The following is a 27,080-nucleotide window of genomic DNA, read 5'->3' as shown; positions in this document are numbered from 1 at the left end:
ACCATACATATTTCGAGAATTATTGCTCACAATTCTGTTTATCTGTAGTATCTAATATGTATGGAAAACTAAAAGAATTAAATCCTTCCTATTCGAATGTATGTAGTTTTTAACCTGATTTGAAAGAATGTGTATTCCGCAAAGCGTGTTGTTATAAAGGAGAAGTTCTGATGTAGCGGGATTTGATTGAATGAGGGTATGGAGTGGATATACTTGTCATTACTTTCATTCACTTCGTAGTTCCTAGATGATGATGATGATTATTATTATTATTATTATCATTATTATTATTATTATTTTACGATTTATCTACGTTCTGTACGTAATTTGCTATTCCAGATCTCAATATGTTCAGTGACCAGCAGAAGTCCATCCACTCTTAATTTTCTTTCGTAGTTTGTTTCGAAATGACTATTTGATTTGGTGATGTGTGCCGTCGAAAGAAACTAGTATATCTGTCGGCTTCCATTCTACATAGCATGGTTTGATAAATAGGCTACACATTTTCATTGGCTGGAATCTTAACTATAAAGATGAGTTCAGAGCTTTCGAAAGCTGCGTTTATGTTGGTATTCTTAACATGACATACATCAACTGAACATTCTTCGTGTTAAGAAATTGTCATAAGTACTCTACCATGTTTGCCAAGTAACTTCCTGTTAACCAAGCAACTTCATGCAAAATAATCCTCAGTTATCCCTTTCATCTTAAGTTACCTGTTTTCATATCGTCCATTTTATTTTCTCTTCTGCTTTCGTAACACTCTTGATCCAGTGAATTTTGTTTTTCTCCATTTCTACATTTTAAGTTAGCTGTTCAACGTTTTTCCATAACATCGACGTTTCTGATCCGTATAGTACAATACTCTATAACATTTAGCCTTTTCGTTTTTATTCAGCAGTCTTCTTTCATTCATTCATGGTATAATCACTTTCACTTCCTATTTGTACTTCAAATCTAATGCTACCTCAATGAAAACATTTATCAAAATTTTCTAATACAACGTTGGGTTCAGATTCAAATTACGGTATGGGATCCATACTGCCTGCGGAACGAATAATTAGATTCCTTCTACTAAAATAAGATCATACATTTCACTATTTCCTCCAAGTACACATTAAATAAGTAGCACCCCTAACAGTTTCTCTACCCTATCCTACATTAAAATTGTCCGGTATTTCGCGCCGACTTTTTTGCAATCCCGTCAAAATTTTGAAGTTCACCGATCGAAAGGTTTTTCTAATCAGTGAACTCCCGCCCTCCCTCAGATGATACTAATAATGAATTTACTGATTACTTCTATCTTCTTTAGTATCTTTCTTCTGAAAATCCAAACAACCCTTCAAACTTACGATCGACTGCGTAAGTTTCTTTTGAATATCAGCCCATTTTGGATCAATACGGTATGTCAATTGTTCTATACTTATGTTGGGCTTTTTCCTTTTTCTCTCTCACGTTCTTAGCCAAATCATTAGGATTACTAAGAAATAGTTTTGTTACATAGTCCTTTCTTTCTTTCCTTACATTTCCACTTAATTCTGTTGGTCTGTTACCTATACTGGTTATCTTTCCAGTCAACATCTACCTAAGCTTTATCCCTTTATCGCTAACCGTCTTTTGTTCTCGCTTATTCGATTGGCTTCTCAGTACCTAAGTTATCCAGTGTATTATTGACACAAGTCTTCATTATATGGATTTCAACTTCCTAGAATTCCGTTCCACATGATTCGTCTTCCTGTTCATAATTTCTAGTGACAGATGTTCTCCGCAGCTTCTTTCCTGCGTCAGTTGTAAATTTGTTCGAAATTTTTCTGTTCATAATTAGTCAAATTTATGTTTTAAAGTAGGCTTTAGCTTCGTTGGTTTCCATTCAGAATTCACTGTGTTCACTACGTATGAATAAATTTTCCTTTTCTTCTCTCCTTTCCACATCTTTATTCTTCATATTTTCGTAATTAACGGCTTATTGACTCCTCCTCCTCCAGACAACACAAGAACATTTCCTCTAGAGCCTCATTCAGGCGTGATTGGAAATGATTGCACCGTCTGTTTGTCCGTTTTCCATATATACAGGGTGTTTGGAGACAGCACCAAAGCACTTTGAGAAATTAATCGGAAAGAACTAGATCAACATATGTGCAAAAATGCGTAATTTCGAAGTTGTAGCCCTCCGAAATTGATCGAAATAACGTAAAAAGGGTCATAACTCGATAATAAGGGAAAGTCGGGTGAAAGAACTTAGTGTCTATTTTGGGCCTAGATTTCATTACTATATCAGTGGATATATATATATATATATATATATATATATATATATATATATATATATATATATATATATATATAATATAATATAATATAATATAATATAAAAATACGTGCCAACTTTCTGCTCCCTGCTTTAATTTTTCCTTTCTAGGAAATCACATTAATTTTCTTCTATGCTTCGAGGTTAGACGTGTTGTCGCTCTTGTTCCACACCCACTGGTGCGTTAATGCAATGGAAGCTTAAAATGATCACTGCTCTTTTATCTCACTTAGATCGGAAATTTTGTTTCGAAGTTATGACTTTTTATTTTATTCTTGCGACACATTTTCGGCAGACTTTAGCTCCTAAATTACTCATTTGAGCCTCCATGTTGGTCTATATTGTTTTAAACCCTAATATTCTTCAATTTTCTACCGAAATTCTCATTTAATCAGCATGTTTTCTACTTTCCACCTGTCTTTGAGTATCCACTTCACCTGCCATAGTTATCTGAGAGAACCAACGCTTTCTTCAGAATACTACGAGATCTTTGTTTTCATATGTAAAGTATTTGATCTATTTTTCTATCGAATGGAGACTTTTAACAGTTTTCAGAAAGCTTCCTTCCACACCATTACTGAGTGAAGCATTCCATGTTTTTTGCTTTACTATTCTTCATTATCTTCTCATACAAGTTGTCATGTCAAGTGTACATAATTTTGCGTTCTCTTTCTCTAGTTTTCTTCCCTGTAACATGATGCATGTTTTCTATGTGCGTACGTACATTTTAGTTACTTTGCTCTTGCTTATTTTCTCCAACTATTTTTTTTCCCATTGTTCATCCTTCGTCCAATAATCTTTCGAAAGACATTCCTTATCCCGGAGATCCGGAGCGGGAGGGGTGTTTTCTGTGGAATTATGTTTTGACTTGTGAAGAATGGTTATACTTTCTTTTCTTTTTGCGGAAAATAGTGTAATAGTTACAGTGATGCTTTCCACACCAGCATATCGTAGCCGTTAAAATCACTCTCATCACATACCTGGGAATATAGTAACTATACCAATCGCTATGATTTTTGCCGAGTTTGATTCTTGAAAGGAGTGCTTTCTTCTCTTGATATACTTCAGTTTACTTAATATACTGTCTTACTACTCAATTTTCATCAATTCGGTTGGACAGCCCTTCCGGTAATCTACAACTGGTGTAGCTTTATATTTGAGTGTAGTACGCAATCCTTCTTGCTAGTCATCTTCGATACAACAAACCTGTCTTCAACGGACCCTTTATTAAACGGAAATATTTCATGGTCCCATGAATTTACTGGCGAAAATTGAGTTCACTTCCCTTCATTAAATGGAAACTGTGTTACGCGGGCAACGGAAGTCAAAATAAGCTTCTTAACGGAAAGTTTCAAGTTTTGGAGTGCATCATTTAGAAAGTTTTTAGGCATGCCATGAGAGGTTAGATATATTTCTAGCAAAACACAGTGATGTGCAGACACAACGGATATACATGCTTTAAGTGAAAATTTTACGAAAAGTGAGGAATAGGAAGGGAAGGAAGAAGAGAAAAACGACATTGAGTTGTAAAAAGAGTTTAGACTAAAGATCACTCTATCAAGATTGTCAAAAGCTTAAAGGAACTGGAACGTTTGCCTTACGTCGAAATGGCACTGATATGCTTAGTTTGGTTTCTCAGGCTAAAGTCTTCGTGTAAAGTTGAGCAGAAAGTATGTGGTCTGTCAAATAAATATGCGATCGTCAGTCCATCGAGGTGTGCGAACACTAGAGGTGGCATTGGTTTTGTGGCATATGTTACTTTTGTTCGTGTCCACGATGAATATTAATGAACAGATGGAACAACAAATTAACATCAAATTGTTGAGAACTTGTTTTTTTTTTTTTAAAAAAAAAAAAAAAAAAGCAAGTTCATGAAATGTTGAGGGCTGTTTAAGGAAATAACACACTGAAGATAACTCTTTTCAAGTAGATCAAGCATTTCAGTGAGGGTCGTAAAGACTGCAAGGGTGAGGCAAGGCTAGGACGACCGTTGACCTCGTATGTTGAAAACAACATTGACCTGTAATTCGATCACAGGCTAGATCATTCTCTCGACTCACCAGAATTAGCTCCATGCGATTTCTTTTGGTTTCCGAAATATAAAATGGTCATGCTGGGGCGGCATTGGGAGACATGGAGATGATAGTCTCGTTCCGTCCGAAGACTTCCAAGGATGTTTTCAACAATGGACACGGAGGTAGGATAAGTGTATTGCTACAAATGGAGAGTATTTTAAAGAGAATGAGATTGGTGTACCCTATTTTTGTAAAACAGTGTTTATGACTTCAGTTCGCGTATTTATCGGACAGACTACGCATTGAAATTCCTAGATTATCCAACTTGTGAGTGTTTGTATGGTGTGAATATGCATTTCGTATGTAAAGGTGTATAAGAAAACAATCTCGGGGAAATTTTGTGCAGAAATTCATACAGTGCGCACAAACAGAATATGCTAATTAGAACATTGTTGTTTTCGTACAACTGAACATGTAAACTTGAAGTAGCTAAGCGCAAAACAAAGAATGTCGTAAATGTAGTATGTTCAGAAACTTCACAGGAATATGAAAATTTTTATTGTTAGCTTTGGAATCCCTTATTTATTAATTCCTTTTGGGATGAGCGCTGTTGTCCCTTTCATACATAATGGCCGAGAGTAAATAGAATTATATTCGCGGAAGGATGTAGTAGAAGGAATGCGAATTACATGAATAGCAAGAGTTATTTAATTGTGAATTTTTCGATGGATACTTTCAAACAGGTGTAGTAAAGTCTTACAATAATAGATTGCATTCCAGATTAGTATGATGGTCGTATGTTCTTATGTAGATGGTTTTCATGACTTATTCAGAGAGATGGCTAGAGTTGAAAGAAGTAGAACTTTTTTTGTTAAATAATGATATTCAAATTTAGCATTCGATACAAAGTAAATAAGATTGAAAATAAGAGAAGGTGAGAAGCTTCTATACCGCACTTAATAATAATAATAATAATAATAATAATAATAATAATAATAATAATAATAATATAAGAAGAAGAAGAATAGATATAGTAATGGTGTGAAATTGCATCTCACAGTATTTCCCGTTGTCTATTAATAGTACTGTGAGAAACATAAAGGAGAACACTAACGTTGAAGTTAGAAAATCGTTTGGCATGTTACTCTTTCCTTAAATACAATACGTTTCGTTGCGTTACTTCGCGTTAAATTGTTGGGTTATATTATATAAAAGGAAACACTGTAAGATCTGAAGACTATTGTAAAAATATATCTTTATTTGTTTATGAGCACTTCTGTTCACAAATGATGTAAGTTCGTTCTAGATTGTTACTTCATAATTTCGTAAACCTATTCGGGAATTCAGAGTATTGTTAGGCATGTTTTTGTTCTATGAAATTTTACTTAAGGAAGTGTAAAATTGACGAAATTTATATTATATATATATATATATATATATATATATATATATATATATATATATATATATATATATATATATATATATAATGCAGATTCTTATCAAAATAATGGAAATCCCTGTATCTCGCAACATATAATATGTTTAAGGTGGTTACACTAAGACATGTGGTAGTTCTTAGTGATGTGTTACTTGTTCTTCTATTCTGTCTCTTGGACAAACGAACACTAGTGTTGAAACGGGCAGACGCTGGGGGCGAAAATGGGATCAAATTTTGGGAGCACACTAGTGTAGCCGTCAATGTTCTAAGTTTATCGCGAGGAACTGTCCAAGTTGACGACGACCTACAGAACTCGGATAAACGAACGAAGAACAATAGAGGGTGGAAGATTAGTCTTTGGCCTCAGTGGCAGAAATCACAGAGGATCGTTACGTAGGACCATAGAGACAGTGTAGTAAAGTTGACTGCGGAAAGCAATCAACATCTGCAAAAAGCCTGTTGTGATAGTCTGACCCAAGTTACTTAATTCGAACATCCGCCGTCGGGCTGCAATTCCCATACCATTCATCACCGCCAGTGATTCTTTAGCACGAAGAAAATGGTGCCAGGAATTTGCAAAGAGGACCGTCAATAACACTAGTTAACAAATTTAAACTTTTTGTTTGTTACATGAGAAAAATCACCTGATCTTAAAGGAACTTTTTGCGCTGAATTCGAATATGCACTCGGTTTCTCTCCATCACGTACAGTTTTCCCGTAACAGAGGGATTTTCGGGAAATTCCCTCAAAAATTTTCCTTTTTCAGATATTTTATTCCCCTAGCTCCTGTCCCCTTACATATAGTAACATAGAAATTATACCTAAGTATACCTTGATTTATATTTAATAAACCCTAAAAGTTTCGTAAAAGTCGCTTTGTTCTTTCTAGAGAAATAAATATATTTGCATGTATACTGTGTGCACTGTTTATTGCACCTGATAGTAATGGGGCAAAAACGATTTGCTTTATTATTACAAACACACATAAAAATGAATATTTACAATAGTCAACAACACACTTGTATTGCTCTCTGTAACGTGTATAAAAATAGAATGTACTTCCAACGTATATTTTTTTTAAACGTACAGTATATGTATATCTTAATACATATATATACAATTCTCCAAGTTTTTTCGTTTTGTTCATGAAATGGTTATCAATATTTATTATCAAATGTAACAGAATGCAAAAGAAAGAAAGAAAGAATGGAATACAGACTCATTGTTGACAACAATGAACTAATGCAGTCTGAATTTTCCACTACGGTATCGTTTCCCCCCTCCCCCGCGCATTTCTTTCTTTCTTGTGTTCTTGACACCTGGTGAGGGAGTTTTGTACATTTTTATATTGACGTGTGGTTTAACACTACTTCACTTTCAAAGTTGTCTTTGCTGCTAAGAGTGCTTTCATGTTTAATCTTAACGGCATTATACCCAACTAAGACCAGAAGTTTAGTTTGTGATCAGTACAATGGCATCAAGAGGACGGCGTTCGTGTGTTAACTCACCAAATAGTTTTTGTTATGTGTGTGGCCAGTTTGTAGTTAAAGGACAGTGTAGATCCATTACGCCATCGGTGAAACTAGCATATTATATATATTTCGGATGTCGTGTGGGAGATCAGGACAAAACTTGGGCACCCAACATAATTTGTGCGTCGTGCTACGTCACTTTACTTGCATGGGCCAAAGGGAAACGGAGGTTCATGAAATTTGCTGTACCAATGGTGTGGAGAGAACCCACCAACCATCTGGATGATTATTTTTGTCTCACAGTAGTTAAGGGACATTCTAAAAAAAGCAAATACACAATAAGTTATCCCAACGTTAAATCCGCAATTAGACCTATTCCGCACGGGGATGAACTTCCACTTCCCGAGCCCCCTACCAACTGGGAAGAGATATGGCCAAAAGACTCTGATGATGATCATGACCTTGATGAACCATCGACATCAACATGTACATCCAAGGATCCAATGTTCATCCCTGACTGTGTTCGCGAGCCACATTTCATCCGGCAATGTGAACTTAATGACCTAGTCCGTGATTTGCACCTGACAAAACAAGAGGCGGAACTTCTGGGATCAAGGCTCCAGCAGTGGAACTTATTGGATGCAGAAACGAACATATCAGTGTACAGGGAAAGGCATGTTCAATTTTCAAGCTATTTCTCAATGCAAGATAATGTGTGCGTATGTACGGATATAAATGGGTTGATGACGGAGCTAGGAATTCCTTACGTTCCAGAAGAATGGAGGTTATTTATCGACGCGTCAAAGGTCAGCCTTAAAGCTGTCCTTTTACATAATGGAAATAAAAAACCTTCTATACCACTTGCGCACTCAGTGAAGATTAAGGAATCCTATGACACCATGTCAACTTTGCTAAATCTTATAAATTACAAGGACCATTGTTGGCAAATATGTTGTGATCTCAAGGTAGTTGGTATTTTATTAGGACTGCAGTGCGGTTACACGAAGTACCAATGTTTTTTATGTTTATGGGATAGCCGAGCTGATGACAAACATTATGAAGTGAAGGAATGGGAACCTAGAGTGAATTACGTACCTGGAGAATGCAACGTCAAATACTCTCCTTTGGTAAATTTTAATAAGGTATTACTACCGCCACTTCATATCAAGTTAGGACTTATGAAAAACTTTGTCAAAGCCATGGACACATCTGGTGAAGGTTTCAAGTATTTGCGAGATAAATTCCCTAACCTGAGTGATGCTAAGATTTCAGCGGGAGTGTTTATTGGTCTCCAAATTAGGAAATTAATGCTTGATGATAGCTTTGACAGCAAGTTAAACAGTGCTGAACTAGCTGCCTGGACAGCATTTAAGTGTGTTGTGCGCAACTTTCTGGGCAATAACAAAGCTGAGAGTTACACAGAAATCGTACAGGACATGATACAGAAATACAAAGAGTTGGGTTGTAGGATGTCTTTAAAAATCCACTTTTTGCACTCCCACCTCAGCTTCTTTCCTGCTAACCTAGGTGCTCTCAGCGACGAACAGGGGGAAAGATTCCACCAAGATATAATGGCAATGGAGAAAAGGTACCAGGGACGATGGGATCCTTCAATGATGGGGGACTATTGTTGGGGTCTTGTTAGAGAATGCAACATTTCTTACAAAAGAAGGAAGTAATGTACGTTTTTGCAACCCAATGGAAGTTTCATATATTGTGATAGTTTTGATTGTCTTTTCATGACCTTTTGGTACATTTGTATTATTGTTTATTGTAAATTGTCACACTTGTAAATTATATTGTATTATATTTTTTATATATGTGTTTGTGGTAATAAAGCAAAACGTTTTACCTCAACTTAAGAGATCTGAAAGCATTACTATAAGGTGCAATAAACAGTACACACAGTATACATACAAACATATTTATTTCTCTAGAAAGAATAAAGCGATTATTACGAAACTTGGAGGGTTTGTTAAATATGAATCAAAGTATACTTAGGTATAATTTCTATGTTAGTATATGCAAAAGGACAAGATCTTAGGGTGTAAAATAAACGAAAAGGGAAATTTTTGAGGGATTTTCGTACGGGAAAATCGTACGTGATGGAGAAAAGCCGAGTGCATATTCGAATTCAGCGCAAAAAGTTCCTTTAAGAACAGGTATTTCCTTTTATGTAACAAAACCTTTGTTAACTAGTGTAATTGGAAAGAGGTAATATGATTTGATGGATCAGCATTCACCTTATTTTTGACATGCCATGTTCATGAATGGCAGACACCGTAAACTGTTATACTCCGGATCATCGCCTCTCTACTTTGAAACATAGCCTTACCTCGATGATGATGCGGGCTATACTACCAGTGCAGTGGTTGGACATTTTAGATATCGACGTGCATGTAATTGTCTAGATGTTTTTGTCAATGATTTAATTTTCCAATATGACAATGCATCAATTCACACTGCTCGAGCTGTTGAATCTCTGTCATGGACATCGGGATGAAGTACACCGGTTTCTTGGGCCACTCAGACCTCAACACTGCTGAACAGTATTGGTCAATTCTGACACTCATATTCCGGAGTAATATCTTTTTGCGTTCTCATTGACGGAACTGAGTACTACACTGGATTACAAATTTTACAACTTTTCGTAACTTAAATGCCTTCATTCCACAATGAATCAGCTGCCCTACATTCTAACGTAGCCCCCTGCTATATTTAAAGTTGCAGTTTGTTTTTCAATTTTGACAACTATCTGTATGTGTATATTGAGTTGCTGTAAAGGGATTAAGAAAAAAGAATGATAGCAGAAACAGCATTTATCTTCAACATGGATTAACACAAGTCTTCTACCTTGCAAGAAAAAATAGGTCCTCCGTGGCCCAGTGACCTACTTAAGTTAGTTTAACACTACGTGAAGAGTAATGCCCTAAACGAGAGAGTGGTTTTATTAGTTTGATTGATCGTTTCGAAATTAATTGGGATTGGCGGCATAAAATCTGCAAAGCACTTGACAGTAATAATTGTCTATAATTGAATGTATAATTGCCTATTCTGATTTCTGAAGTTGAAATGTAGACCAAAAGGGAAATAAGAGAACATTTGTTCTTGCAGCGTTTTGTGATTTCAGCCTTCGAGTGTATTAACGACACTTACCTTCCGACAAAGTTTATTTAAAATGCTTTACAGACACTTCTATACCATACTACAAAACCTACTTCACGCCACTGTATGAAGCAAAGTACATCCTTGTTTGTTTGAAGCACGAAAAGGGAATAAGGTGGCCGTTGTGGATCTGCATAAAGCAGATAAGACAGGAAGTTAAATTCAACCTCCTGGAGCTACTCGAGATTACATTAATGCTGTAGCAGACCTTCATTTTCACGGCTTGTCCACGTACTACGGGACTTTAAATGCTATCAGAAATGTGCGCGCCCGAGTGCAGTTACAGGAATAAGGTATGACGAGAGAAATGAGATTGCATCAGGCCTCCGACACTTAGTGGGGATCTGGGCAAAGGATATTCTCCATAGCTACAACGGATCAAGGTTATAAGAATACCGTAGCGGTTCACAGATGATCCAAACCACATTGTTTATGAACATAGAATCTCTTCAAATGAGAAGTCCACGAAAGGTCAAAATGATCAGGTGTGCTTCGTTGACTAAGGAAGTTGTGAGCCAGCTAACCACGAGTCCAGCGAGCACATCCTGCCACATTTTTATGGTATGAGGATCTCGTATCACAGTCAGAAATCCTCACCTGCTCAAAACTGGAGTAATATCACATGGTTGATCTGATATTCTGATACCTGTCGTTAAACCTGTCATACCCGCTTTGGCAATACTCAGCGTGTCTTCCAACTTAAACCAATTCTGCCTCAAGGCATTGTTGAACTACACATGGCTCCCAGCATGTTTCCAACTTCATTACTGTGAGTAAATAATAGTCAAACGCTTCCGCAATCCGTGGAGTGTGATCTGGTGTGGGCCGAGTTGGAGACCAAGGTACAGGATATTGCATCCCTGAAACGTACCATTGTGCGAATAGGAGTGTTTCTACGGGCCTGTGTGATTGCCCTTGTCGGACATTTTGAATAACCTGTACCTGTCTCATCCACCAAACTAACCAATAAATCTATATGTACAACATACCCATGTTCACATTTGCTTCTGCGTACCACCTGCCAACATATGTATGAAAATTTTTGTCTAGACTTGATACATTTTATATGCTAATATCTAAAGATTCGTGTACATTATCTCACGTTACACTCTTCCATAATAGCTCTACTTACAAGCGCATGGAATATGCTTTAGTATATCAGGAAGTGTGCATGTGTATGTCCTGGTCATCCTGAAAGGAAGTAGTTAAGCGGGGTTAGGTTCAATGATCGGTAAGGTCAGCGAATTAGTCTGCTACATCCAATCCAGTTATTAGTCACACCCTTAACTAAAACTTCTTTGACCGGACGAGCATAATGTATCGAAGGAGAATCATGTTCGAAGCACAATCTGGTATATGTAACGAACAACGTATTTTTAATCTTTCTGGTAGTACATCGCTACGAAATGCGGCGTGAGAGATCCGTCCAAGAACTATTGACGTGTGGACTATTGACTTGTTCAACAATGACAACGTACATTTAAAGATTAACTACTGGTAGTGCTAACTGTAATTTGAAGGAAGTTGCCTCTGGTAGTAAGGATTTCTGCGAAGTGAAACCAATAATTTATGTTGTTCGTTAACATGCTCAGTATTAAACGATGCTTTGTTGCTGAGTAGTAAGTACATAAGAAGTTACTTTTAACAAAACGTGATTGTGAGAGTATGTACGACGATTCAAGTGTGGCGACATTTTATAACCAGCCAGAAAGCACATACTTGGGAAGTTTATACAACATATTCTTTCCGATAGTGACTCAGGTTTGTACGAGATTTTCGGCACAGCGAGAAAACACACAATCTCTAAGTTCACACACTCCTCCAACGTACGTACTTGACCAAGTTTGAGTGAATTTATTCTGTGCAGGGGTAGAGAATAGCGTTTGTTCAAACATAAGGCGGAAGAGCCTACTATAGAGAACCTGGGATTACCTGTTCTTGTTCCAAGATAAAGCATTCGGGTTGACTGTATTGGCATACAAGTGCAATTTCCGTTGTCATCGTGCCTCTAATTCGTTTTCAACACTGAATCATCCAAAAACTACACGGGTTTCCAAAACTGTAGTCAGGGGTACAAAGAAGCACTGCATTTTATATAATGAAGATACATATAGGTACACTCATGTCCAAAATGATTGTCGCATATCTATAACTGTCTTCTTGTAAGAATATAATTTGATAAAGATTTTGCAGGGTACTTTTAATACTGATACAATCTGTATAATCGGAAAATGTATATTTGGGGTAAATTTCATAGGAAAAGAAATATAAATACGAAAATTAGAATGAGTAAAACAAAATGTTGATAAATGGACAAGAAAGTTTGTTTTATTCTTATTTACTGCTCTTTTGACATGAAATTTGCTACATGCATGTCTTTGCCGATTATACACATACTAACATTATAGAAATACCGGGTGAATTCGTTATGAAATTATACTCCTGCAACAACATATTTATAATTATGCGACAATAATTTTGGACATGAGTGTACATGAAAAATGTCCGAAAACTCGTAAAGTTTGGTTGTGAATTATTACAAATGCAGACTTTCCTGGCAACCTTGCGTATATCTAGGGGGTAATGAATTTCGTGCCATACACGACCTAGCATGCCACGTGTAACAATGTGAATGATATTCGTTACGAGCACTTTCCCAGAGGAAAAGATAGCAAGAGGGAAGATCTGGAAAACGTAGCGGCCATGAAAGAAGTTTGTCATCATGACTTCAGCGTTTAATCCAATGACTTTTTCTCTCTCCAAAAATCTCACCCTGCTGTGGAGGATTCCCATCCAATCTCATGATGTGGATGTGGCTATCTTCATCCAGTTGAGGAAATAACTACCACTTCACCCTTGGTAGTCAGCATATCAAGGAAAATAATCCCGTAACCATTTTCTCCGTGAAAATATAGGAACCGTAAATCTTTTCTCTTGACACAATGCAAAGCACATTCAGTTTAGGGGTGTGCGGAACTAATTCAAGAAACGCATGATTTTTTCATGTGTGTTCTTTGTAGAACTGGCTGAAGAAATCGATTCGTGCTGGATCCAAGAAGCCTGAAATTTTATCCACAACGATATGGCATAATTTCGGGTTTTCTGAATCGAGCAGAAATCGATTTCTTCCGACTTCTTAAGTAGGTTGCACGAATGCTCTTCACAACATTTTCAGACACTGAAACCCTTGCAAATACAACTCATTTTCATGAACTCTGCTCATCACCTTCTAATGAAATTGTCAGTCGGTGCATCTCGCCAATAATGCTTACGAGAATGTTGCACAACTTCAGCTGACCTTGTCTGGTATTTCACTATGACTATTAGCCATACTACGCAAATCAGAATCTGAAAACAGGTATCAAAACTGACGGCGACCAAAAATAGTCAGATACGCTGTGTGTGTTTCCGTTAATTCTGTCGATCACTGATACCTAAGGCAATACTGACAGAAATCCAACAATAATTTTGAAAAACCCTGCATTTTGAAGTATTCCAATCATTTCTGCACTAGAAGAGAGTTTAGTTTCACATTGAAGGCACACAAACTTCCAAATTAAGTAAATTAACATTGAATCCGGAAGGGTTTTCTTTTTCTTTTCTATCTTCCTGATTTATGTATTGTGTAAAGTCGGAGATGGGATCTATTCTTGTTACTCGTAATCGACATGAAGTCGAGGGGCAAGGAGAAACCTTGCTATATGTACTTTTTACGCTATGGGAACTTAACATTGAAACCGAAAGTGGAACTTGTATAGCTTCCGGTTTCAATAAAGGGATACGGAAGAAGATACACTATTCTTGTGTTGTTGAGTCAATATCTATCTGTACCATATTTGTTCTATCTGTTTACGAATAGAAGGACGGATAGATGGTCGTTCTATAAAACTTCGTATACAGTAGTATAGTTTGGAAGTCTAAAGTGGGATGTCATCAGGTCTTACAATACGTGCTTTCGTGTTTTATGAAAGTAAAGGAGGGTTTTTTTTTTATTTATGAAGAAACAAGATATTTTTTTTTTCATTTAATTGGAAGGTTTAATAAGGGCACTAAGTTGCAGTTTGTAGAATGTGAAGACACTTTTAAAAGCTTAATAAAAATAATTTCAATTTCGTGCTCATTCCACTCCAGTACTCTTAGTCATGGGGATAGCAGGAGAACGTAAACATGAGGCTGGAAAGTTATAAGCGTTAAAAACTTAATATGCAAACAAAACAAATGTTTTGTTCGCATGAAATGAAATGACGTGAAATTAGAGGTGATTCTCTTGTTTTACGTAGAGAACAGCATGGTGATAAATTACACGAAATTAGTTATGTTCTGACAACGTATGGAATAAGTTTTTTTTCTTCTTCGAATTTAATGCAAGGAAATAAAATGGTTGTTTTTTATTCTTCAGGCTAGAGCAACCGGTCTTCAGAGTTGTGTTATGGTAATAAGAATTCTACGTGATCTTTGCCAACGAGTTCCAACATGGTCACCGCTAAATAGCTGGGTAAGAAAATATTAATTTTTAATTTTTAGTGAAGTAGCGTTACTTATCCAGTGTGAGATGGGCAGATTTGAGCAAAAGAGTGCTTTCAAGTATGTTCTCCAATTATTGATACAAAAATAAATTTTTGAGAGCTTCCTCGTGAAATTTGTTCAAGATGAAACTAGAGATATTCGTAGTTGTCCCATTTTATAAAATAATAATCTGCTACAAAGCTGAACATCAAGTATTTCAGTAGCTTGTTCAATAGGTAAAGTTAAAACTAGTATTGTAAAGGCCTGGAAAAAAACCCGAAGATTTTGGGTAAAACACTAGTTTCTTTACCGTTCTTTCCGAGCTTGGAAAAAAACTGAAAAAAACGGGAAAAATTGAAATTTTCGAATATTTTACTACATTATGCCTTTAAAATGAAAACTATTTAAATTTACTACTTTACAATTAAGATCATTGAGTACTTATGTTTCTTGTATTAGAATAGGGAAATTTTATTGTAACAAATATATTTGCACCATTTCTTTAAAGTTGGAGCTATGGCTACAATAGCTACTAAAATATAATCCTAGTTAGATTAATTAATATGGACGCATTTAAATTATCTTATAAAGTTACCGTTTCATGGCAGGGAAGTGTTAAAATAACAGGGTCAAAATCAGTTTAGTTAATACAGTATGTTAAAATCATATATATATATATAATATACTTTTTATGGAGATGCGTATCTTCCTTGTGCTAGAACCATATGGACTGTGGCTTTTGAGGAGAAAATTCTTGCTTGAGATCAGAGAAAACCGTCCACCAGTACACGGGTAGTAGCTGCTGAAATTAACACCCATCATCGGCAGGTTTGGAACATGCTTCACGAAAATCAGATGTACTCTTTCCATGTCCAAAGGGTGCATGCATTACACGCCATCCATGTAGGCGGGAGTTTGCCCAGTGGCTACGCGAACCATGCTAATATATCCCGCTTCAAGTCTCTTATTTTCTTCAAAGATAAAGCTATGTTTTCCCATGATGGAGTGATGAACACTCACACTCAACGTTTGTGGTCTGAGGCAAACCCATATGGAATGTTAACTCGTGCCCATCAGGAACAGTGTTCTGTGAATGTGTGGGCAAGAACCGTTAATAATTCTCATCAGACCGTACCTACTACCACAATGCCTGACCGGATGGGAGTATTGGATATTTTTGAAAGAGATTCTGCCTGAACTACTAGAGACTGTGCCACTGGCTGTTCATCGAAACATGTGGTTTATGCACGACGGTGCTCCAGCACATTTGCTGTGCATGTGTAAAATTGGCACAAGGCACCCTTTCCGAGCAAATGGACGGCAAAGAAGGACCGGTATCTTGGCCACCTCGCTCATCCGACCTTAACCACTTAGATTTCTTTTTCTGGGGCCATGTGAAAGAACTAATCTACGCGACGCCTGTGCAATCAGAGGAGATTTGGTTGCTCGAATTGTTGCTGCAGCGTGGAGCATTCTGGAAACGCGAGAATTGTTTCAACGCGTTCGCAGCGTCTTTCCCTTCGACGCCGCTGTAACCTTTGCATTGAAGTGGCGGGTCGAAACTTTGAACACCTTTTGCAGTGTCTGTTCTGACAACCATCCTCTTTCCATGTAAACAAAGATTCCTCTCTGTACCTTGCTCCCTACAACTACTTTTTGTATGCAGTCCCGTTATACGATTTGGAACCAGAAATATCGGCCCCTGTTACAGTGCGTACAAATATCGTGAATGGAAGAAATATTTTGTTTCACATCCGTCAGTTTAGAACATTGATTGAGAAAAAACCTACTGTAGTCACATTTGTGTGATGTACTGATCGAAATGAATGTGCTAAAACAGTTATGTGTATTATTATTACGCGTTCTTTATTTGTCTGTAGTTCTTGTTCAATTACTGTAGTTGAAAAGGTAGATGCATTCTCAAAAGCGTTGCGATATCATTAATATGATCAGATCAGCAATCGGAATTTCTTTATTTTCTGTTACTTATCGGCTTATGCCGTACGTATTTTTACATTCTAGCGGCGTAAAGTTTCCAGTGAATTCTTGTACAACTACTTTACTAGTACTTTCTGAGAAGGTGTGCAACCACACAGTAATATTTACTTCATCCGCCATCTTTTATCTTTGTGTATGACCTGCCACGTAGTATAATTTCCAGGCAGTGAAATGTCCTTTACTTGTTGTCCACTCAATTTACGTCATAAAATGTCAGAGAATCCGTAACGTCCTTTGGGGAATCCCCTGCGCCGCCATTGCACAAATCTGAAAACTACAAATTTGGATAGAGCAGGTTAGGATCCTTTGTCGATATCATGCCGCATCACGTCTACAATCAGTAGTTTGTGCAATATTTAGCTCTAAAGTTTGTTTTCCCACACTTTCGGCAGCCTATAACACGTAAACGACACTCTTTTCGTCCTATGTGTACTGGAACTTTTTTTTGTTTGTTTGTTTGTTTGTTTGTTTGTTTGCTCTCAGGAATCACCCCTCTGTTTTTGTACAACGAAATAGCGCCATACTGTGTAACGTCATTAGAATAAATTTGACCACACTAACGTGACAAAAGTAACTGTTCTCAAAAACAGCACAAATGTTCTTGATTACCTGATAATATTGCTCCACGATATATTCTACATACAAAGCGTAAATCATGCCCAACCCCTAGTCATTTCAAGATGAGTTCAATGTTTCATTCTAAACGTAGCTTCTGCTGGAATAGCATCCACCCTTCAAACAATTGCTCTCCCCTACCACGGCATCTCCTAAATCCGCCCATGCCGTAAAGTTGTCGTCCAACTGATATTAAGAGTTTTATTCCAAAATCCAAAGCATCAGTAAAAGTACCCACAGAAGTACGACCCCTCAATTGTTTCAGTAATATCGAAATAACTTTAATCTGAATAAAGTTATAACGAAAAACGTAACATTCAGCCTGGGTGGACGGTCCCTAATAAGGCAAACTGCATTTCAGTCGATTTCAAATATTGAACTGAAACCGAACAAAACAGTCCTCGAATAGAGCCCAACAGTTCTTAAACCGAACCAAACAGTTTACAAACCGAACGGAACCGGTTCTTGGAACACCCCTAAACTTACGGACTGTGACCTGTCTCTGCCTACTCCTTGCTCGGTTGTTACATAAATTGTTTCACCAATGATTTGTTTTTACTTAAAATCTCCCTGCTCTGCAATCAAAGAAGGAAGACCTCTTCTAGCTCTTTACCGGTGGGTAACGTTCCCATAATAGCACACGTACCCACGTTGAATGGCTATGCTAATGCGTTGAATCAGGAAAGATTTTGCTCGAGTATCTCTGATATGATAGACGGTGGTCCATTTCATTTATAAATTTGAGGCCGCAGTCTTCCCAAGAACCGCTAGAAAATATCGGGGCATAAGTATCTGAACATGTGAAATCCCAAATCAGTGCCTTTGCTTTCTTCCATGGTACTAATGTCATACCATCAGGTCTTTTTCCGTCTGAACAGCTACATCCATTCGGTTCCCTCACTGTTGGGAGCCCCGCAGATATTAAAGCTCTTAATATTATATCATTCACACTTGAGTGACGTGGATGTCTGCCGGCGCTGCTTTTGCACGACAAACCGTGTAATCCTTTTTTATCTACTAAGGTGTTGCAATTTGGGCAGTGGTGTGGTTCACATATATGTGCTCCCAACCATAGAGCGACGGATACTCGAAAGCTCTCATTGGATAGATGTAGACCCAGAGAAGTAAATATCTCAGGAAGGACAGAAGTAAAATATCCCAAATTTGAACAAAATAGACGATAGTTGTGCAATAACAAGTGGGTTAAATTGCATCACTGAGACTCGAGTAGTTTGAGTTATAAGGTTTTTTTCTTCACGGGACTTTATATTCACTCCAATAGCGCTTCATAATATTAAGTTTGTAGCAAAAGTGAAAATAACACGACAGTAATGTTAAATGTGTAAAGTATGCATAATTTATGAATCATACCTTGTACAAAAAACAGTCGTCTGTTATTTCTTTTCTGCCTACAGCGCTGCTGTTAAGACATGAGGTCAATAGTTGGCTAATTTGTGTACAGTTTGGCACTGATAATTGAAAGAATAACCTGTAGGAGTTATGAACTATGTAGGTGCGAATTTCCGGCGAACCTTCGTGATTGGCACCCACTTTGTCATTCATACATAGTTTAAAAGAGTTTCTTGGGCCATGGGGATGGAAAAAGTGATCAAAAAGATCATTATTTTCCTGACTGATGTCTACAATTCCCCCAATCCACCATTTCTATCATAAATACAGGCTATGATATCATTAGGTACAAATGACAACATGCTATGTTCTGGAAGTACTAAAGTACTGCAATCGGTAAATTCATCTGATTGTGAGTATTCATAACATATCATTTGTGTTTCGTCAGAGGTAAAAGTCTATATGATATGATCTGGTATTAACAATTCTTTTACAAGTACCAAAATCCCGAATTTCTTGCTGTTTGACTGCACTTCTGATGAAACACAGTAAATTGTATGCCTGAGATACTATATAAACACACAACCTGCACATCTGTTCAGATTTTAAAATCGTGAATTTCATATCACTGCAACAACTTACAACTCAGATACTACTAACGTCTCAGTGATGCAATTTGTTACTGCATAACTATAATCTATTTTGTCAAGGGCGCCCATGTTGTGGTTTCCAGGGGGGATAAGTATAACCGACATTTCAAATATAGTTTCAAATTTTGCTGTAACTAATGTATAAATTCTGTTGGGTTTTTCGATATTCCCAAGTATAATTTCCTCTTAGGAGGGCGAGCGCCGCACCTTGCCGCCCCTGATGGGCGCCCTTGTATTTTGTGCAAATTTGGGATTTTTCATTTCTGTCCTCCCTGAGATATTTGATGGTGAAATACACGCTTTTCGAAAATTCACAGTTTAAAAATTTCCAAAAAATCAAGTATATGGTTCTCAGATCTGAAACTTATTTGGGACATGGTTTACTGCCTAGTCTCTATGGAGACAAAGAATTCAAAGTGGGTCTTATATATTTAGTTTCAAAATGTATATTCCAAAATGGCCATTTCGAGGTTTCCAACCTCAATGTTCAGACCTTCTTTTTTCGACGTTCTAAAGTACGCCTCAATTTGCACAGGACACTGAATGTTGTCCATTCCATTATCTTTCATATAGTTGTGGTTTGAACTAATTACCTTTTTAAAATCTAAAAATGTTACAGCGTTTAACGGAATCCTCTCAAAAGTGCAAAATACGCTCAGGTGCCTATGGATGATTCTGAAATTAAGAGGAATTTTCAGTCCCTCTGATTTTTCAGCCTCTAGATATACAATATTAAAGTAGCAAAGTTATTATTAAAAAAAAAGGTAATTAGTACTTTTTTGTTCCCAGAGTTTATTTTAACATTGATTTTATTTTTCTGCTTTTAAAAAAGCGAAAAGTATGTGAAATGTAACCTGCGTGGAGTGTCCCCACCAACATTTTTCAACATTAACAGAAGAGAAAAAACATGTTTTCACTAGAAAATTCATGAAAATCCGCATAATTTACTATTGTAAGACATAAATAATGAAACTACTTAGCAAGAAATTAAATTTTAAGGTCATTTTCATGGCCTATTTAAAGCGAAAATATTGTCCCTTGGTTGTGAGGTAACCTCCATGGAGTACTTTTAAAATTACCAGAAACTCTACTAGGAAGCAGCACTGTTCAGTCTCTAGATCTTAGTGAAGCTCAGAGCAACCATTTTGTGACTGATATGTTAAGTGTATGTATGTATATATGTATGTATGTATGTATGTATATGCAGCATTGTGTTCGTCAAAAATCTTCACATCTTGTGGAAAATAGGTGCGTACTCTTTGATCTTGTAACCTCCATGTATGTGGTAGTTTTATTATTAAAAATGTTGAAAAAGTTTTTTTCAATTGATTGTTAAAATAGCAGTTTTCCTACTAAAAACAGTCATTGCATATATAGTCTTCTAGCTTTGAGGATCAGGCTGTCTGAAGTCCACTTTTGTAACCTCCATGGTTTCTATGTACCATGGAGGTTACACATAATCCATGAAGGTTACCATAATGAGCAGTTCATATTATTTTATAGTTATATATTTTAGTTACTATGAGCTTCTTATTGAAATGCTACCTATTAGAGCTACCCGGAGGAAAAATTCCATCGTATGTTTGCTAAACATGCTATTATAATATAAATTACATGTTGTCTTCAATAATACATGATTTGGTTGATGAATATTAAATTTAATTAAATGTTATACACGAGTAAAATTTCGAAATATAACATCTGTACCATTTGTTGTTGCTTATCTCTTTGAACAAAAGCACTAAATATTTGAAGTTAGGTGTTAGGATGTGCACTTTGTAGAGCCCAAGCTAATAAAAACAGGTTTATTGCTGATTAAACCGGGATTATTAAAATTATTGATTTACTTTATAGAGAGAATGGCACAAAGAAAAAAGAATGCTAGTGAATAAAAAAAAAACAATGGAATGAAATAAAATCGTTAATTGTAGAGAGAAATAGACAAATAAGATATCAGAAATAGAAAAGAGAAGAAAAATGAAAAGAGAATCAGAAAGACGAAGAGAAAGAATAAAAGCAGATCCTGTATTATACGAAGAATTCAAAAGAAGAGAGAGATACAAAGCCAGAACTACAAGCGGAAAGATATTTTAAAAAATAGCAGACAGGAGTGAACGAGAGAAAAAAGCCCAGATAAAAAATACGTGAAAAAGTTAGAAGGCATAGAGAAACGAAGAAAAGAAGGAAGCAGTAAATAAAATGCTGGAGGAGGCAACTCCTGACAGTGATAATGGTGGTAACAATTGAAATGTCGTAGGGAATGATATTGTTGTGCCTAATTTTGTCAGGGGAGAAACCAGCCAAGAGAAAAGTGGTAAGAAAATTGCAAAACGAAATAAAACTAACAAGGAGAAAGCAGACTTTGGTAAATGAGCTTCGGGGTCATTTTTCGCGAAGTGGTAGTGCATATTCAAGTGTTAATATTACAAACTGGAAGAGCGCAACAGTCAAAAATAACGGAGAAAAAGCGTCTTGAAGTTTCCGACTCGCTGCATATATCGTAGAACGCATGAAGTTATCAAGTGACGGCGTGGCAGATTGAGGAACATTACGACTCACGTGCAAAGGGTGCCGGATTCGGTTTCCGCCCGAGTAAACTTTACTTTTTTGCTTCAACCAATAAAGTAGCCATTTATATCTACAAGTAAACTATTAATTCTCCATATGTTTATGAATAAAACAATAGTTATGTTGAAATCAGTTGTAAAATCCTTCAATGTTCCATGTTAACTAGCAACAAAATATAATCTACTCCGTAAATATATTGATATCACGAGTTATATTATGGTTGCCTCAGTCATTGTGTAAAAAATGTTCTTCACGCTTCGTGTTTACATCTGTTGACAGTGTGCAAATTACAGGGGGAATAAGGGGGTTATCTTTGGTTATAACTACCAAAGGGAATGGAAGTGCCATCAACTGACATGGGAAAGAAGCACATTGGCATTAAATATGCGCAGACTAAGCTGCTTTCAATGTAATCCTGACATTAAATGCAGTCATTTTCATGAAGGACAATATAACTCTGTGCCTGCTGTTTCAACCATAAAGCGTATTCTTTTATGTAACAGCATTTATGAACTGCTAAAACTTGTTTTCAGATCATCTTACTCTTACTCTAACCTAACGATGTTCAGAAGTTTCATTATAGTTACGTGTTAAAAGTTCCGTATTTTTCTTTAACTACTGGCGCCCAGTACCAAATAAATCTCAACAAACGTTACCAAGATGTGTAATCCGCCAGTGACAACGAAAATGATACCAATTTTTGGGGGGATATCGACAGAACTTACACAGCGAACTCTTTTGTTATGTTGAAATTATATACTTCAGAAACACCATCAGACATTACGTGACCTTAAAATGTCTACTAACATGTCGAAATAAAAAATCGAGTTTTTTACAGAATAGAGGCAGAACTTATAATTGTTTCCCTCAAAGGCAAATATAGAGCCACTGTGGATACTAAAGACATCGCTGTGGAATTGGAACAGCTTTTCTTGGAAAATAAAACATTCCGGTTTACGTTTACTGCAATGTTAGCTGTGTGCACAAATCTATATTAAGCATTCAATTCGAAATATTACATTGTCTTAAATTTTACTAATGAATAAAACTCTATATCTTCTGAGAATGTTTTGTAACCTCCGTGGACATTAATGTAACCACCGTGTTTGTCAAAATAATAAATTACCATTTTTAAAAAATATATATATTTTCTTGACCTCATCCACTGTAATGATTGTATTTGTTTAGCCCTTAGGTGTGTAAAAAAATAAATTACATATTATTTCTCCGATTTTTAATTTTAAGATTTTTCCAATGCCAAAGTCTCCTTAATTTCAGAATCACCCCTATACAAAATGACCGCCACAAGGAAACCTGCACGGGTAAAAAATAAATGAATACCCGTTTACAACTCCCTGAATGTGGTACAATCTTAGATAAAGAAATTAAAAAATAAATTAATTTTGTCAGCAACTTTGGCCTGGAAATTGGTCGATTTCATTTGGATTGCCCCTACTGCTCTTTCTTTTAAGAAGTAATTTGGTTAAAATAATTAAAATTTCACCGTATCAAAGAGCACATTAAGAACTGTTTCATTCTAGAGCCCTATTTGTTGCAACAGAAACGCTTCATGATAGGATATGTCTATGCAATTGTAAACGTTCTGTAATTAATGGACAACCAGGAGTAAACGACTAAGACACATAAAGGAAATAAGTGCACACATTCAGACTATTAATTTTCAAGAATAATTACAACAGTTTTATTTTCGAATGCTTTTTAATATTCAGAATATTGTAATTTCTCAACTTACATTTTTCACGCGTTAAAAAAAAAAAAAAAAAAAAAAAAAAAAACTTCCATTACCAGTAGAATTAACCTAATACAAAGAATTTTATTTTCCCAATTTTTCCGGAAAGAAACCGGAGAAAAAACTTTTTTACCAGCAGGTTTAAAATTTCCGGAAATTTTACAGCACTAGTTAAAACTATTCAAAGAGCAAGCGTGGAATTATATTTCCTATTAAAACATGTCCTTAAGATGAAATCCTCAATTTGGCAATCTGCTTTAATATCCTATTTGATATATGGAAGCGGTAGCACCAGTATTGTCAGTCACATTTTGGAAGAAAGGGATAACTTTTGTCGATGCAACTATACTATTAGTAGCTCTGCATACAACGAAAAACGATTTGCTTCATGTTTACGGAATTATATCTTGCTAATGTGTAGCAAAACTCACATTTGTTAATAAGATCGAGCAATTTCCTAATTATTTTTTTTTCCCACGGTATTTCTGTGAAGTAAGAAAATAACGAGTAATGATTAATATTCATCTTACCAATGTAAAGTCCACACCGCTAGTTAGAAAAATTATACAATTTTATAATTAAAATCACATACAGTGAAACCTCTACTAACGGACACCTCTATAAAGCGGACACCTCCCTTAACGGACATATTTTGTAATCCCTAAACATTAGAATAGGAAAAAAAATATTGGAAAACCTCTCTAAAGCGGACACTCTCTAGTACGGACACGGACAGTCTTTTCTGCCTTTTATAGTTATTATTTACCTCCGTATTACGGACACTTTCTACAGAAATATGTTGAAAAGTGTAGTAAAAATACATTTTTAGTAATTCATACATGTGTCACCAAGGAAGCATTGTGACAACATTTTGCCCCCTCAACTGTCTGCTCAGCAACCCAGAGGAAGAGTCTCTGGTTAATAACACTCTTATGTCCTTTGCTTGCACCCAAGTTGTTTTAGACACAAAAGTGATTGACAGTTGCCCGCCGTTTGGGATGACACGTTATGCTACTGTCCCGTTGGAGTCTCTAACCAACCAGAAGACAAGCTTAGTAATTTTTGCCCTCAGGTATGTATATTGTCTCAAAAAGGACACTTCAGGTCTGCAATTACCCCACAAATTAAAGCGCCATACTGAAAATGAAGGAAGTACTGATAAGTATAAAGTGCACAGAACTATAACATGTTATTTCCATGTTGTGCCTCGAACACTGGATGACAGAGGATAATGCATGTAATATTCGTAAATACGTGATTCATGCAAAAATATTTTTTTCTAATTGTATATTACCTTCCTCACTAATTTACATAACAAAATACTGAAACCTCTTGAAGGCGGACACCTCTCTATAGCGGACAATTTTTGATTCCCCACGGCTGTCCGCTTTAGAGAGGTTTCACTGTATTACCAAGAACTTTCCTCTCCTCCAATTTTCTCATATATTCACTTATAAGTAGGTTAATCTAGGACCCCAAACTACTGTAGAAGTGGAGTCGAGAAAGGAAGAGTGAGGTGCATAGTAACACCTTTCTGATAAATTTATTGCTATTTTATATATATAATCACTGGTTTGCGTGGTTGTTCAAGTTGAAGAAGGGACCTCGGTGGCTCAGTGGTAGAGCATTCACTTCTGGCACTTGGGGTCCATGGTTCGATCCCAGCTCGCGCCAAGTGAACTTTATGGTGGACAAACACAGTGTGCGTGGGTTTCCTCGGGATCTCCCATTTCCTCCTATTTTCTTCATTCCACTATTTCACTCATATCTCATCATCACAGTCTCCTTTAGCCTACCCGGCATAATCGTGGGACGTAAAACTCAGATTTCATTTTCAAGTGGTAAAAGTAGGATTGTTAGTAAAGAAATATTTGTATTTACTTTGCGGTGCGTTACGCGCCCATCCCATATTAACTTCTGCGTATAGTGAGTTCATTCAACAGGAGTGCAGTTTTGCAAATTTCCTTTGCTGAGCTGACTTCTTCCATGCTGATTTTTAAAACAGAATCCTTCATTTGAACACATTTCTGGGGCTGCAGCGTCCTAACTCCCACTGTGTCTATTCTTTTTTCCCAATGCTATGGCTCATATGAAACAGATATCAGGCATTGTAAGAACAAGGAAGCTGGTCTTGGGAACAGAAAATCGAGTATAACATGTATATTTAAAAAAAGAAAAAACTATATTAAACAACAATGTCCTAATCATTAACTTAAAGAAACTGTGGCAACTAATACCCAGTTTGGGTTTGACAAGCGACTGTCAGTTATTTCATATAAAGGTTCTGGTTGGTCATTAAATATCGGAGATGTTTTACACAAGTTCCTTTTCCGTACGATCGGACGATGACTGACTTATATGACGAGCCACCGTACGTAGAAGGCGAAGGCAGTCTTCCTTATATACTAACTGTACTTCGATTGAAGAAACGAACTAACCTGTTCATGTAATCTGCTCCACTCGAACTACCAGATACAATCTCACAAATATCGAAGTAAAAACACTGACGTTACCTTTCTGGCTCGCTTATAATTTCTGGCAGGTTGCTTGAGAAAATCCTCATTAACTGCTATCAAATGAAAAGATACCAATGAGCACGTAGGCATTGTAGGTGATCAGATTACAGTAGTGGTCTCTAGCAAGGACATAGTGTACCATACTGATAGTGCGCCAATCCGTTGCTGAGACGTGGCGTAAACATGAAAATGAATTCAGCACCCCCTTCCACAATCCTTGGCTTGCCCCAGATTTGACCCCAGACCAAGTAGTTTGTGGTTAAAACAGTGTCCATGGGTTTCCTCTCACATTATAGATATTGTTGCAGATTCTTCCATAATCATGCACTTTCATTAACTATCAGTCTCCTTTAGTCTCAAGAGAATAGCCGTGGGGTGTAAAACTGACATATTTAATGCAGTTTTCTGAATTCTAGATTTAACAGTTATTGATCGCCTGTGGTCAGTTTTAGAGGAAGTAATACGGCTTGGAGTTTCTGTAGACACAGATCGGTGATGTAACTGTGTGTTGCACTGCATAATGATTATCTCATTACTCCTCTGCAAATGAGTTAAAAGTTAAATACCCTGATTCCGCGACGAATACAAGGTGTACTATAGGCTTAAGGGGATTAATAAGGCAAGTTGCATACTGTTGTGGTATTTTTATTATTTTGATAAATATATATATAATAGGATTGGAACGGAACACTAAATCCCAAAATGAAATGGAAAACGAATTCCAAC

General features: G+C 36.5%; 1 protein-coding gene across 7 annotated transcripts in view; it reads left to right on the top strand.

The window, feature by feature from the left end:
- Zn72D (Zinc-finger protein 72D) overlaps positions 1-27,080 on the top strand; it is a 396,471-nt gene that overhangs the window by 307,911 nt on the left and 61,480 nt on the right. For all 7 annotated transcript variants that reach the window (XM_081733834.1, XM_081733837.1, XM_081733835.1 and 4 more), the window contains one exon: positions 14,801-14,896. In XM_081733834.1, coding sequence (XP_081589960.1) covers positions 14,801-14,896 — 96 coding nt within the window. The remainder of the gene's footprint in view (positions 1-14,800; positions 14,897-27,080) is intronic.

Source organism: Thermobia domestica, chromosome 12, assembly GCF_964235325.1.
Source record: "Thermobia domestica chromosome 12, izTheDome1.hap1.1, whole genome shotgun sequence".
Classification (NCBI taxonomy): Eukaryota; Metazoa; Arthropoda; class Insecta; order Zygentoma; family Lepismatidae; genus Thermobia; species Thermobia domestica.
The sequence above is the reverse complement of the archived record's forward strand: the minus strand, read 5'-3'. Positions and strand labels throughout refer to the sequence as shown.